The 16,133-nt window shown below is 36.6% G+C and overlaps 1 protein-coding gene across 4 annotated transcripts in view; it reads right to left on the reverse strand.

Annotated features, from left to right (window-relative positions):
* CNST (consortin, connexin sorting protein) overlaps nucleotides 1-16,133 on the reverse strand; it is a 55,282-nt gene that overhangs the window by 38,798 nt on the left and 351 nt on the right. For 2 of the 4 annotated variants that reach the window (XR_005952669.1, XM_041404484.1), the window contains exons 2-4: nucleotides 14,520-14,616; nucleotides 12,205-12,226; nucleotides 2,217-2,654 (exon numbers count right to left, since the gene is read on the reverse strand). Coding sequence is in view for 3 of the 4 variants with exons in the window: in XM_041404484.1 (XP_041260418.1) it covers nucleotides 2,217-2,654; nucleotides 12,205-12,226; nucleotides 14,520-14,522 (463 nt within the window). In the remaining variant the exon portion in view is untranslated. Of the gene's footprint in view, nucleotides 1-2,216; nucleotides 2,655-12,204; nucleotides 12,227-13,179; nucleotides 13,240-14,519; nucleotides 14,617-16,133 lie in introns of those variants that run through there. The other 2 variants (XM_041404485.1, XM_041404486.1) reach the window with 2 other exon arrangements.

Below are 16,133 nucleotides of genomic sequence, written 5' to 3' on the forward strand. Positions count from 1 at the left end.
ACGTTGAGAGCGAAAGATTGGCTTCTCTAATGATCACCAATATTCTGCTGAGCAAGTCACAAGTAAACAAAGATGACTAAAATGTAATTTCCTACATAGATTACTTTAGTCACTAGCAAGAAGAGGAATATGAACAATATGCTTTTTAAGTCAAATGTCATCTTTTCTAGAATGACAACAATTAATTGCAATCATAACAGGTGTGCTTAAAGAGAAGAAGATTCATAAAGCTCTTCCTAAGTTATGAGTCAAAGTAACTCATCCATGATTTCTCAGCAGTTTAAAATATATTTTTAAAAAAATCACAACAATACATGCCATGTAAGTATTTAGTTTGATATTCCAGCTTGCTTGTGTGGTGCTCCCACTGTCACCCATTCAGGAATCTTCCCATCTAGTTTAATTTTTCTCTCCTTTAACTCTGAGTTGGTATAAGGAGAAGAAAGCTAGTTTGGACCTTTATGTAGAGGGTGTAGTGAGATATTCAGGAATCATTTAAAACAGCTGGTGCTGGTAATAAAATGGAAGATTGCTACTAAAAGAATTACATTTGCAACATCAAGAAATTGTGACACAGTCAAATGCATTCTGTGAAAACAGAATGAACATCAAGTGAGAGTATTGAAAAAATTACTAAATGTATATTAGCCTATAAACAATGGCAGATATAATGTAATTTTATTTTTTGATCTTCCTCTCTAACAATCAAGGTTCTTTATTAATAAAGTAACAGGAGTTTATTAATAAGAATTCAATAAAACTCTAAAGAGTTTTGCAGACAGGATGTTCTCTTGTGTGGTTTTCTACATTGCCAGGTTTTTCCATGAAATTTTCTGTATTTTCAGGATTCTAATTTTTGTCTTAAAACTTCAATCTACTGTGGACAGATTATTTTGCAGTATTTCTGCATGAGTTCATTCAACAGGAATACGAACTAATGGAGAAAAAATAAGAGCCAAGTTCAACTTCTAGCGTTTAGGGGAGTTTTTTCCTTTCTTCCTCTTATTGTGCTTCAGATACCTATGTCAACATGTATGTATAACTTTTCATCAACTTGTTTTTTGTTATTTCCGTCATACAGATGACTGGTTCTCAATCACTTCTGCCTATCTCATTTTAATTATTTTACTCTGTTATTAAAACTTAAATCTACAGGTGAAATATATCTACTTATTAAGTGCTGAAGAAAGTTATTGAGAAATCATTCTCCCTGTAATGACAGATTCAGAATGCTCTTATCTCTACTAGAAAATATATTTTTTCTTTTCAGATTTTGCCTATTTGTACAAGATATAGAATGCAAGGCATCCTTCTTTTCCTGTCTTTACCTGGCCTATAATCCCTTAAATAATAATCAGCTTTTTGATTAGGTCACAAAAGACTTGCCATTTAGGAGGAAAATTGTATTTTAAAATTAGTTCGTTTAAAATGCATGGAAAAAAGCACACATGAATCAGCTGTTCTTTCAAAGAAACCTGTGCATGAAACATACTGATTTTAATTAACATATACAGCACTATGACACATAAGCTTTAGGATGTATGGCAAAAACCATACTAAATCCTACTCCTTCAAAAAGGGAAGAAGGATTTCAAGTAAGAACATTCAATAAACATTGCATTTTCCTTATCCAATTCACATCCAAAGTACCTAAATAAAAGTAACATCAAAAATTGGTGGGAACACATTTTTTAACAGTTTGTTACCCAAAACACACAACCTAGGCCTATCTGGTAAGCTTTGAAAAATGTAAGTAAATTTTACAACAGCAGGGCAAAACCAAGCTATTTGGTACACATAACGAGATTTCAAATGTTGACATAGGAGCAGGACACCAAAATGTTGTACTCCACCATGATGTTCAAATGAGGAAAACTGTAATGCCAGAATTTCTGTCCATTCTGGTTTGGATGCCAGCCCAGTTTCCATACTGACACTGTGTACCTCCCTCTACTCCTGTTTACTTGGTGTGTTACATTTGCTACACAGCCACTGTTTAAAATACAGAAGGTGAAAACATGTAGAGTTGAATCTGACCGAAGACTAGTAGCAGTTCTGAGAAAAAGAAAATACAACAAACCAAAACCCATCAAACCTTTAGTGAAATGCTAAAAATAATTAGAACAACACCTAAAATATATCTCTTATTAGCTCACAGATTTAAACTACAGTGTTACTTCTGAAATAAACAGAACAAAAAATTTTAGATTAAGTACCTTTAGATTTTTTATTGGAGCTTCTTTTGCTTCTTGGACTTCTTTTTCCACCTGGCTGTTTTTCTGTAACAGGCTTTTCCTCCAGCTGAGGGTCCATATGGACACTTACAGATCTTCTCTCAGTCTCACTTTCCGTACAGCTTGGGATCCACTCTCCACTGTCCATATTCTCATTATTATTGATGTTATCCTGTTCACCTTTATCCTGTCGTCCCATAAGAATGCTACTACTGGTCAGAACTTCATTCCCATCACTGTCAAGTTGATTTTCATTTTCATCAGCTGAAGGAATCAGATGAGATGCCAAACCTTCTACTCTATAGTTAGCAGGAAGACTGTCCTTTGAGTCTATCTGTAGATCATTTGGTGGAAAGTCTCTGTCATCCATTAGAGCGTTACTTGTTGAAACACTTAATCTCCCTCCAGATATTTTTAGACCTAAAATATAAAATGGAATGAAGCCTTTACAATACGTACAGTATAACAGATAAATAATGTCAGCCAGTGCCAGTCAATAAAGACTCACATTAGCCAAGTGATACAGCTTAAAAGTCTGAAGAATTTCTTTCATTCACTGACCCACTTAAAGTCTTAGCACGGGGATATTTACATACAAAAAAACCCTATAAAGTTATATTTTTATCCAATTATAATTGTTGTAGTTACCTGAGCAAAAGCACAGCTGATCTTTACAACAGTGCTCCTGTTGTTACAGCTGAGGTAATGAGAAAAACAAGAAGATAAACAGAAGCCACCTCACGTCCCCCTTCCCCCGCCTTTAAATCCCTGGCTAAAACAAAAGCATTCTTGTCACATAATATCATAGTTAGCCTGAAATAAAAATAAACCAGGGAGGAATAAAATAGAACAACTTTTAATTCTGTCAGTGATGGTATCAGATCAAACTTGCAGATAGATTAGCTGTGTTATCAGAATTAGATGGAAGTAGAACTTGTTTATTGCCTCAATTGTCACATTATTTTCAAGGAAACATTCAACATGTGTTCAGTATGCACAGAAGCAGATGGTTTGTTGATAAAAAACCAAAACCCCCACCTACTCTCAGCAAGAGTCAATTTTCCCTTTTTGTGAAGGTGCAGCTCCAATCAATGCTGCAATTAGACACATTCACAGGCACAAAAAAAGAGTAACTTAGCAGAAGACCTACATGTCCAGGACCATTGTTGTATCAGTTCCTACCTTTAGCCTTTAGAAGCATGGCAATACTGCTGTTTAATTAGCAACCATACACCCCAAATACAGCTCCATTATGTACATCTCACTGGATCTAGCTCACGTTTTGAATAGTGAAGCCAAGAAACAGCAAGCACTCTTGTATTATAGAAGAGCTTAGGTAAGCCTCCTACAGCAGCTTCCTATGCTTTCCTGTAAAGGAAAGTACACTTTAGGATACCTGTTTTCACCAGGCTTTCTTAACTCTTAGTACACAGAAGATGAGTAAATGAAACATGCACTTGGTAAATTTGCAAGATAATATTTCATTTTACTTGCTAGAAAAATTAAGTTGCAGAAAAATGGAAAAAAAAATCCAAAGAATAAGTAGGGTTTCCTTCATACACATATTTCTGACAAAGATTAATAAAGTGATTTTCCCCAAATTCATAAACTTCATTGTTGCTAAAAGGACGGAGGGGAAAAAAAAAGAAAATAAAAGAAAAATAAACCATCACTGCTATCTTAGGCACAAGAAGGATTTAGGGAGCTACAGGCTGCTCTGCCTCACCTCAATCCTTGGAAGATATTAGAGCAAATTAGCCCAGAAAGTATTTTCAAACATCTGAAGGATAAGGTGGTCATCAAGTGCAGTCAGAGTGGATTTATGACGGGTAAGTTGTGCTTCCACAAAACACTGCCTTGCTTAGCAGAAGAAGGGGGAATAATGGATGCAATTTACTGTGACTGGCTTTGACACTGTCTCCAACAACATGCTCACAGACAAGCACACAAAGCACAGGCCTGGTTAAATACATGGTGAGGAGCTCCAGAGAAGCACAGAGGGCAAGAAGCCACCACCAGCTGGGCAGTACAAAAGCAAAAGCCAGCACCACCCAGGACAACTCCATCTCTGCTTCCAACCTGAAGAACTGGCTAACCACTTCCAGCCGTACCAGTCTAACAAAAATTACTGCCTACCCTAAAACACAGAAGCAGCGCCATGGAAGGTTAGACTGGACATTAGGAAGCATTTCTTTACTAAGGGTGTGGTCAAACACAGGAACAGGCTTCCTAGAGAGGGGGTCAATGCCCCAGTGTCTAAGAGGCATTTGGACAAGGCTCTTTGTAGCACACTAACTTTTGGTCAGCCCTGAGTTGCCCGGGACAGGGTGATAACTGTAGGGTCCCTTCTGACGGAAATATTCTGTCCTAGTCTAGAAGAATTAGGAATTGTACATAGAGATGAAAGTTGCATTTTCCTTTGGCAGCCACATTAGGTAATAACTGGTTTTCCTTGAGCACCAGAAAGACAAAGGTAACTCTAGAGGAGATACTGAGGACTTATCTGGAAAATGCATGTGTCCACCAGAAGGATGCTCCTTAACCAAGCCATTTTCTCTCAAAGAGAATTAAACACAAAATTACAGGTTAAGATGAGTAAAGAACTTTATTCAGAGCAGAAAGAATCAGAACTAGATATTATTAGACACCCATACTACAGTCATGTTGATTTATTGATACCTGTTCTAAAGCACTAAAAAAAATAATCCCAAACACAATATTATATTTGAAAGGTTCACATTTTAGTATTTCTGCCACATGCAATAATAACTACTGCTGCTTTCCCCAGCTCACAGATCAAATAATGCATCAAAAGAGGTTGAAGTAAACTGCCCAAACCCAATGAGGAATTCGTTTTAACAGCAATAATTAAAAAATCAGCACTGTCTTGCTTCTATCCGTAGAAAACAGTTTATCCTTTTAACAGTCAGCAAAGGGAAAGAGAAATACAAATGCATTTGAACAAGGTGTTTCCTATTTGATTGTGAAAAATGAGAAAAGATGCTTTTGACAAGTGATATTTGCTGTAGAGGAAGCTAACATTCTGATGGAAAATGTTAACTCACTTCCTCTGAACATTTGGTTGGAATGATAGTCCCTCTGTACTTAGAAGCTGGAAACCACAACATTTCTTGGTTTATTGCTTGAAACTCAGTATTCCTCCAAATAAAAGCAGCCCTGAAAATCTATTCTTTTCTACAACCCTTAGGACTCCTTAGAGAAAAAAAAACTCAAAAAAGCTAGTTCAAGGAATTTAGAACACTCTTGTCCTTGATCTTTTAGATCTTCCCCTCCCACCCGGATGAAATTTTTTACCTTCTTGATTTTCAGTGCTACTATTTGTAATTCCTTTTGAGTTTACCAAGGCACCAGGCAGGTATCAAAGTGAATCTAAATCCTGTGAGAATTAACTTTAGCTCTGTCTAAAAACAAAAGTAGAAACACTTATTTATAAACAAAAATGAAATTAAAATCTCTTAAGATTTAAACTATAAAGACCATTAACATGTGGTTCCTGTATTTACTGAATTTATTTCACTGAAATGAATTGTAAAAACAAACAACATGTTAATAAAAATGGTTTTTTCCTCATAGGCCCATCTTTTCTCCCTTCACTGGTTGCCCAAAACTGAAATAAAAGCTAACACTGAGTAGAACCGTGCTGACCTTTGTTAAAAGGTACTGCTGAATAAAAGTGCTTCAGTTGCCACACAGATTCATACAACTGGCACATGTAATCATGGTGATCATAGCACAAATAAAAAATAAAATGGAAAATATTTGCCAAGTGGCTAGAAGACAAAGTCTGTATTGAAGAAATTACTGGTATTTTTGTTTGCTTTAGGACAAACAGTATGTACATTAGAGAAGTATTTTAGGTCAAGTTCAGTTTTAAAAGGCCCATACTCATCAGTGTTCCCTTTCATGTACTTCATACAACTTAATACCATTTTGACAACTTTTTCAGTTCCTCACTTTTTTCCATCTATCCTTACTATGGAAAGATAACCTTAAATACAGCTGTTGGGGGAAAAAAAAAAAAGGTAGTAAGAAGCAGGATCACTCCTGACCTGGCATGGATAAAATTTGAAGAAAGACTAAACAAAACCAGAAACACCACCAGGCCTCTTAAACTTTCCTGCTAACTCGGCTCCTTTATCCTGAACAGCTGGTGGGCTCTGTGAATGTTTACTGAACATATAGTGTAGTATTTCATTTACTGATCTTGGATGTATCTTACAGAACAATCCAGACCATAATGTTGCTCCTTCTAACATTCGAAAAGTTTACATAAAACTGGTTTTTTATTCCATTTGATTGGCTTTATATAGCTCTTCTGTCAAAGACACAATTTTCCCTCACTCATTTTCATGCCATTTAATTTTTCTGTGTTAATTAAAGAGACTTAAGTCTTTTAATTCTTTGAAAGTCAGCCTCCTCAGTATATCACCAACACTGCTCTATTCAAAATGAATGGGCATTTAAGATTGTTTCTCAGTGCTGCTTCTATGCAATATTTTCATTAACTTCAATGATAAACCACAATAGCAGTATATAGTCTGCAGTTAGAAGCAGTTATAAGCATTTTTGAGGATTTAATTAAATTCAAAATTAATTGTAGTAGTAAGTGCTCCAAAAGGAATAACAAGAAATTCACTAACACAAACAGAATATCCTCAAACTTTTGGAATAAATAAGCACATTTATGTGAAATAGGGATTAACCAGTCAGTTTTGTTATGATGAAAAGCATCTCAAAGAGATATCAGACAGAAAACTGACCAAGAGTCCAAGCTTTCTTTTTCTCTTGAAATATAATACAGCAAGTGTTACACACACAAGAGAACTCATTATGTTCTACCAGGCACTAATCAATTACAATCATGGGGGGTTTTTTGTGCACCATATACACAGAACAAGATGCACACAAGAGAACCTGGATCCCAGCAAGAGAAAAGTTTTAGAAAGGAAGGTCAGCACCACATCTGGCAAAAGCAATTCAGTCTAAAAAAGGTCGCTATGTAAACAACCAAACAGGCTGTCTAGAGATGTTATGGAACCCCCATCATTTTAAAGAAGAAATCCAGCAAGTCTCAGGTTTAAGGACAGATGAAAAATAGGCACTAACTAGTATTAAAGGAATTTAGTCTTCTTTACTGTTGCAAGGGTTTTAGTATCTCCCCCCTCACTTTTTTACTTAAATACAAGCAGCTTTACAAGTCCTGGAGAAAAAAAACCAAAACAAACAAACAAAACGGATTCCATGAAAACGAAACAAGTCATATAAATCATTATGTTTGCAGAGTTGGTGCTTCTACCATTAGAACAAAATGAGAAAAACTGCAGAAACACTAAAATGTAAAGAATAACTAAACCTAATCCATATATTTCTAAGAATAAATCTGTTGATCATTCTGATAGCTGGTGTGAAGATACTGTCATTTAAATATTCTCTTGTCATGTATCTTTTTTCATATTGATAAATAATCTTCTACAAATTAATAAAAACCAATGTGAAAACTATCATGGCCATACACAATCAAAACATATACTGGGAATTCTTCTTACTGCCCATTAACATCCACATAGAAGGAAAAAGATTGATCCCATTCTATGAACATTTATATTTAATACCAAAATGAAGATTCAGTGATGGGGGGAAACTCTAAATGACCCAGTATCTACATGACACTATGTAAAAACTACATATAACATAGCATTAGGAGTTCATTAGCTTGCAAGAAAAAGGACAATTCTACTATGTTGTTACAGGAGCTAATAAACAAAGAGCACACATGTTCTTTAGAGAAGTGCAAATGCAACTTCTGTACAACAGTTTGCTTCTTCATCTAATGTGGAAGCCAAGATACACCTAAAGAAGCCTGGAATATCATCACCAGAGTGCCCTTGCCTCACCACAACCAAGACAAGTACTAGCTGCTGAAGATGTGCTTGACCACCACAGAATTTGCTACAGAAAGAAACAGACAGCAGACAAAGGCGATAGGCAATTCATGTTGCTGTAATCATCTCACAAAGCCAGAGCAATTCCAGCTAACAGAATTCTGCTCTGCATTGTGTTTTATGTGAAACATAATAGTTGGAATGCTGCTGTTTCTAAAGGAAGGGAAATAAAGATATTAATATGTATGCTTTCATTATCCAACCTGACACCTCTGCAGAAAAACACACCCCATGCTGTTGTGCTGCCTTATAGCATGGACTCACTGAAGTTTATCACTGCAAAAGGCAGAGTAATGTACAGCCCTTTTACTGGACAGCCTCACCATGACAGAATCTCATTAATGTCCTTCTGCCTGTTGAGTTTGCCCTGCTTGGCTTTGAAAAAAATGTACTAGGGGTAAAAATATCTTTCTACGTGCTTTCTGCTTCTGTGTCAGATACACAGATTGAGGTCTATTTTTTCAAATGCATTAAGTCTGTTTTCCTTCAAGAAGTATCCAGATACCAGGGTGCTTTATCTAATTTCACTGAATTTACAAAAATGTCTGAGTGTAAACACTTTAGTGGTTTTGTACTTTCTGACACTGAAGTGACATTTCTCAAGCGGCACTGGCATTTAAAGGCACAATGATCTTCACATCTATAAACAGCAGGAATAGTGAGGTTTAAAGAGGAAGTTCCACATGCTATTTTCAACTTCTAAGCTTCCTAGTCATACTGCTTATTCACAGTTTTAATAAACAATGATAAACATACTGCCAGGCATAATCTACTATTCAACATTTAACATTACTTAAAAAATATGTTTCAGTCTTGTAGCCAAATACAAGAAGTTTGTCTGGAAACAAATAGTAGGTTTTAGTAGAACATATGACAGTTCTCTCAAAAATTTCACACAAACAGCCTCTTTGTCAGCACTCAAAATACACAGTGATGAGTCCCCCAAGTGTCTGAAAAGTTTTGGGTTTCAAGCTTCACTGGCACAAATTTGACTGAATGTTACAAGAACAAAAAGTAACCATTCGATGTGTTCAATTTTTTTTTTCTTATCTGCAACAAAAACAAGAGATATATGGTAGAAAAGGCAGTAACCAGACTGCTTTAGGAGAATGGAGAACTCTCACCATTGCAGCTCTTTTATAAACAGTCTAGACAAATGTTGCTCAGGAATAACCTATGAGCAACTGGTCTTGCCTTGGGATGCATGAACCTCCTTTTAAGTCTTCTGAAAAGTAGTAATTTGCCTTTTTTGATTTTTAAATTTTCCTTCTAATTGAAGAACTCTCCGATTTTTGTTACACTTCAGAACATGTGCACAAGTTTGATTACAAAGCATGACACAAATTAAAAGCTTCCTACTAGGCAAATTTATGCATCTTTTCTAGGATAGGTACCTTTTCCTTACAGGAAAAAAAGAAAAAAAAAGTCCTGCAAATCCACAGACTATATTTATGAGAATTAACCAGCTTAACTCACTCTTATCCAAATCTTTACTTTCCAAGAACCTGAGAAAGCTGTTGGATCCTACCTTCTCATAAGAGGTTGCTAAAAAACATACGATATAAAATCTCTCATGATCTCAGGTAACAATTTTCAACATATATGAAAAAGCAGAAAAGATCCCTTGAAATCCAAAGAAGAATGAGTAAATTATCTAAAAGTTGCGCAACTGAAGAAAGAAGAACGTTTAAGACTTTCTGAGAATTACATTTCCTAGTAAGACTGAATTCCACACGTTTTTATATTGATGAGGGACAAGCAAGTTTTATAGCCCTCATCAACACACAGAAAGTTAGTATTAAAAAAATATTCAGTAAGGTCCTAAATCATATCAACGCCAGAAGAAACCACAAGTAGAGCAGAAAGCTGTCCATAAAAGTTATGAAACAATTCTTGTCCAGAAGTATTACATACTTGCAGTCCCTCTGTTATCAAGCCTGCAGGACCAACCAGAAGGTTTATTAAGAATAGAGCTAATTGTTAGAGCTTTAATAATTGTCATCATTAGAAAATCAGAATACTCAGCAGCTCTACTAAAATCTTGCATCTGTTCGCCTTGTATTTCCAAAAGGAAGGATGGTCTAGTTTCTACATTATTCAGTGTCAGATACAAATGAATGAGATCAAATCCATTCTTTGCTCTGAACATCCTCCACGAAGTCAGTCACACTGTTACATCATCTGTATTGCACTTCTTAACCACAAAGTACTGATACATTTCACAGGGATGTAGCAAAGATTAATACAATGAGAGATTATGAAATAAATATTTCATACAAGGACTGTAAGGAAGTACAATACATTTAATCTGGTCTTTTTTCTTCTTTCTTTTTTCGGCCCTTAAATGCATGAGCAAGAACTTAATCATGTATGAACTGTAAGAGACCTATGCTAAGCAAATCACAACCCCCCAAAAAAATTAATCACTGGTGTAACTTGACTGAAGTTAATGAAGCTGCAACTACTTAAACCCAGTGGTGAATTTAGCCTTGAGTGCTGTTTCAACTCTCCCCCTTTCAACAGGAAGTTATTATGGTAAATTCATTTCAGCTTTAATTGTGTAAACAGATATTGGCTATATGAGCTGTCTCTAACAATTTACACATACTTTTGACTAATAGATCTTAGAGAGATTTTCTGCAGCATACAGTTTTTCCTTATGGTATTTGAATGCTTGCAATACCTGAGCCTGGAAACAGAGATCTGATTTGTTTCAGATCAGCCTTTCAAAAAACTATTATCAAGGTCACTTTAAGTAGTTTCCATTTAAAAAAGATCTTTCCATTACAAAATCGCCGCTATCACAAACATTAACAAAAACTCAGTACTGTAAGGTAGTAAAAACTAATTTGACTGAAAATCCAAAGTGAGATTTTTTTCAATGATTCCATGACAGGGGAAGTTTAAAAGCCCAAATAGAAACTGAATGACTATTATTTCTCCTTGTGTTAATGAGGTTATATTTCAGTATTAACACAGTAGACTTCAACAGTCTTCCAGGAAAAAAGAGAAATCCAGGTAAGAAACTAAGCAGCTCCCAAAACAACACTGGATAAAGAGTAATTTTATATGCCAACTCTTGCCAAGATCAAATCTTCCTAGGTTCAAATGTGTAATCTCTGCACGGTGTATGTCACTTTATAAAATAATGACATGAGTCAGTGAAAATGCCAAAATATTACTGAACAACTGACAAACGTGTAATTTCAGGACAAGATGCACCCCAATTTGTTTATTTTGCCAAACTGGGTCAACTGTAGAACTGTAAAAACAGAATGAACAACACCTCAACTGTGATCCAGGTCCAGATGAAATGTTGGTCTGAAGTGATAAGATCATCATGCCCTCACTCAGAGGCTAAAAGCACACAAAATTCCAAGTTATAGCCATTAAGAAAGAACTTCCAAAATGTACATTAAGAATTTCCATATTATTTCAACATATTCATCAAGTGAACTTAAAAATCTTCCTAACATGCTCATTTTACCAAGATAAAATGAATACCACGATTAGTTTTAGATTCTTTCTTTTTTAAAAGTTGTTCTGAATTGATCTGAACTTGCCCTCCAGTGTAGCATTAATGTACCAAACAAAAAACCCAAGAAAATCATTGGCATGGACAGAGCGAAGCCATGCTGAAGCTCACATTCTAAGGCCACACATTAGCAATTCACTTGGGACAGGTGGAGCAGCATAATGGAAAAACAGTGGAAAAAACTTCACACTCGCACTAAGCAGCTCTGTTCCTAAAAAGCAAGCACACAACACAGCAAAATTTCTCCACAGGAATCTCTGGCACTAACAGCATTTGACTTGCCTTATCAGTTAGCCAGACATCACAGTTATACTGTAAGTAGATTAATAAGAAAAAAAACAAGAAAAAAAATCTTTGGTGCGACAGGTTCTCGAGCAAGGCAACATTTCAAAAGCCTTCTGGATAAAGACTTATGATGAGATAGACACACGAACACATGCTGAGTGAATTTAAGTCAGCAGAATATGCTCACCAGAATTCAACGAAGAGAGATTCTGAGAAATAAACAGAAAAAGCATCTATTTGAATGTTTTCACTCCTGCCCACAAAGGTTTAATAGCGCTTTTTTTTTTTTTTGCATGCACACAAAAATTATTTGCAGTAAATTTAGTGCTGATGAAAGATGCCAGATTGATAGCCCTAGGGACTGAGATCCTCTGTACACACAGACAAAGTACAGAGTGAGAAATTTGTAACCCTGCCAAAATGCCTTATAACACACAGCTTACGCAACCATCTTCACACTACAAAACCCTTCACCTTTCCACTGAAAATGCCAAAAATATTGCTTAGTGTTCATTAGAAGGGAAATAAAACATGGACACTGTTGTTAGCATCAACAGGGACAGAATTCAAGGCATCAGATAATTTAAAAAATGTTTACTTTTGTTTTGAATGGTTCTTTTGTCAGCTGTAAACTTTGCTGCAGTGTTTGTAAGGCTGCAAAATCAATCTGCACTTGGTATGAAAAAGCTTCCCTATTAAACAGCATGGTATTACATAAGAAAAATAGCATAGGAGTGGTTTAACTTTTTTATTCAAATAAGTTTATTCTAGCATACATGACATCACACCTAGAGCTCAGAAACGATCTCAAAGGAGAACTTACTTTATAGTTTCATTTAATTGGTACCTAGGCAGTTACTCTCCAGTGATCTGCACAATTGATCTAACAGTCTTTTAATGGACAGCAACTCCCTATTAATCAGGTTTTCAGCGCTAGCCTGGAATCTACATTGTCACATGGAGCAGGCGAGCGTCCAAGGAACCTTGGATTCTAATTTCCCTTGCTACTAATAGCTTGGCCAAACAGCAAAACATCCCCCTCCCTAGCCACTGTCCCCCATCCAAATGTCAAACAATTTTTAATTGTCAACAGAGGACATGTAGGAAAGCAGTAAGTTAAGGTTTATAGACCGTAACAGCTTTAAATACAAAATTGCCTGACCTCCTTATAAAGGCAGACTTTCACTGCAAAGGAAGATGTCGAACACAACCCACAGGCTGCAAACTCACTGGATCTCAAACCAGATTGTGGCATAGGATTAAATGCTACTTCAGTTCTTGGGAGATTTCCTTTGTGCATATATGGGCTTGGGGCGGGGGACAGCGATGGCTAGAATATACGACAAAAGAATGAGGCTACTCTCTTACAGATTAAAAAAAAAATAATTCTTCCTAGAGACTTTTTTCCTGAATGTGCAGTGCTTGGAGCACTTTTGAAAAAATCTCTTACCACACCTACTATTTTCCTTGGTCACCAACCAAAGCATTACAACAAAATTATTCAAGTATGCTTAATAAAATAAATGAAAACAAGAATTCTGTAGCATACTGCTTGTCAGCAGAGACATTTCTGTCAACTCAAGCATGTAGCAGATTATTTTATTTTCACATTACTGAAGCAAATAGGCTTAAGTGATTCTTTCAGCTCTGTTGTAAGAGCTTCTTTCATTTCTATTGAAAGCTTTTTCTAAAAGTCATATTAGAGGTGGTATTTGGTAACATGTAAACCTTTCAAACTTAATCTGTATTCTGAGTCTTTAGAGGAGACTCTAATGATAAGTATCCACTAGGAGAAGGAAAAAATACCATCATGCAAATTTCCATCGACATACTCATCAGGTTCTTTTTGTGGAAGATAGAAATTCTGCCAAATTTGTACTTAAAATGAAGCATAAGCATAAGAGTTTGAAAAACTGAGATCAAGATCCAGGTACTTTTGCAATTTTCACCCTTAGAAACCATTTCCAGCATTTACTATGGCTAAGTGGTTACAACATAGCAAAATAATAGTAAAAGACTAATGCTATAATATTAATTTGAAAAAGAAGCTTTAAATTGAGCCAAATGAAGGTAAATACAAAAGATATTTAGAACCATTGAAAAAAAAAATCAAATCTCTTTACTATCCTTTTGACCCATAAAGCTAATGAGCTCTTTTGGTTCAAGCATAGACTGGAATCCAATCAAACAGGTAACCCTTTTGATTCCCTCTGATTTATTTCAGGAAACAATAATTAGGAGGAAACAATTCCAGAGCACTCAACAACGCACATAATTTACAAAGACATAAGGCTGTATGAGGTAAGACTGTCAATTCAAATATTTACATGCGGTGCACGTGGTGATTGCTGGATTAATCTAGAAAACATATCCCACAATCAACCATAATGTACAAATAACTGTTCAAATGTCCCTGTGATACACTTTAATACACTTCAATGTATTAAACAATTCCCTATATTGTAATTTCTAAATTAAAAAAAAAAAAAGTAAGAAACTTACCATTTTCCTATGGTTTCATCAGTTTGTCAAAGACAATGACCAGGTCATGAAGAGGTAGTCCTTTATGCATGAAAGATTCAGCATATATCTAGCAGTTCTAGCAGGGGGGAAAAAAACAAACCATGAGTTTAGCCCATAGAGACCTGTGGTTCAACCCAGGCAAGCACTAAGCTAAAATAAATAAACTCATGAAGAAAAGTGTAAAATTTCTAGTGTCCAAAGACTTGGCAGGGCATTTTCTAATTTGGCTTTTATTAGCAAACACCTCCTTTGAATAATCTCAGTTGCTCTGAACAGCCCATTCAAAGATGACCCTAGCACTCCTGAGTCCTCCAAGCGAAAACAAAAACTTCCAAAATTCATTAATTGAGCTTAAAACTATACCAAACTTTTCTGTGGCCACAGCTATCAATATATTTTGATAAGGAATGCTGAATTAGGACATTACTAGACACTTGCTTTGAGAAAACCAAGTTCTGCTTGATGTTCTAAAAGTCCTACAAATTACTGAATTATCAGACTAATTAGTAAGAGAGGGCACAAGCTATTAAAACATAAAGTCCAGTTTAAAAATGGATTGAGGTCTATCCCATCATCCAGCAGAACAATCTGTCCATTTCCCTTAAGGCACAGGGAAAACTATTACAGCACTCAGTGTAAAAAAGCTGAGTATTTAAAAATAAATGGCAGAGTTGAAGGACTGCTGCATTTGCTAAGGCATTTTTCGAAATTCAGCTGAGACACTCTTCAGGCCACATGTAGGTCCCCCCAAAAACAGAACAACAAAGGCACAATTTTCTATCCCAGCTTCTGTTTTTGAGGGATATACCAAACAAAACGATTTTATTTAGTAAGTAGGGAAGTGTTAATTTCTCAATTCACAAACAGAGAAACAAGATACAAGAAACTAAGCAATTTGCAGAAAATCATACAGGAAGTCTACTTCTGAACCATTAATTTGAAGACCAGGTGTACCCTGTGATTGCCAGATCTCTCTTACCTTCTGCACAAACGAGACAGGGAGCAGGGAAACACATTTGGAAGGATTCTCTCTCCCTTCCCCCATCACACTGCGGCCACTCACCTGCCACTGACAGGTTTTGGCACAGCATCCCTGAAGGATGAACTCCAGTTTGGCAGAACTTGAAAACGTCTTGAAGACGATCTTAAAGTTATTTCTCGTTCAGGCATTGGGGACGTTGCCGAATGGACAACGTCACTGCCACCGAAAATTACAGGTTTCGCCTAAACCATAACTACAACAAGGTATGGAGCAGAGAGAAGCCGGCAAGGACCGATGCCGGAGATCGGCCGGAGCAGAACCCTGCACCTGCTGGGAGCGGCAGGCGATACAAACAACCGAGTCCCGAAGTGACTATTTAGCTGCAGACGCGGACATCAAAGACTCCCGTGAAACACCCAGGCAAACCTCAAACTAAAAACGTAGCTCCTGGGACTTCACCGACACACGGAGCGCACACATCGCTCCACGGGCGCCCGGCAGAGCGCTGCCCGCCGGCCCGAGCCCCCCTGCCGAGCGCCCCGAGCCCAGCCGTGCCCGCGCCGCGCTCCGGGGCACCGCGCCGGGGCCAGGAGCCGCGGCACCGCCACCTG

This window comes from Onychostruthus taczanowskii, unplaced genomic scaffold (assembly GCF_017590055.1).
Source record: "Onychostruthus taczanowskii isolate IOZ18803 unplaced genomic scaffold, ASM1759005v1 scaffold21, whole genome shotgun sequence".
NCBI classification, from domain to species: Eukaryota; Metazoa; Chordata; class Aves; order Passeriformes; family Passeridae; genus Onychostruthus; species Onychostruthus taczanowskii.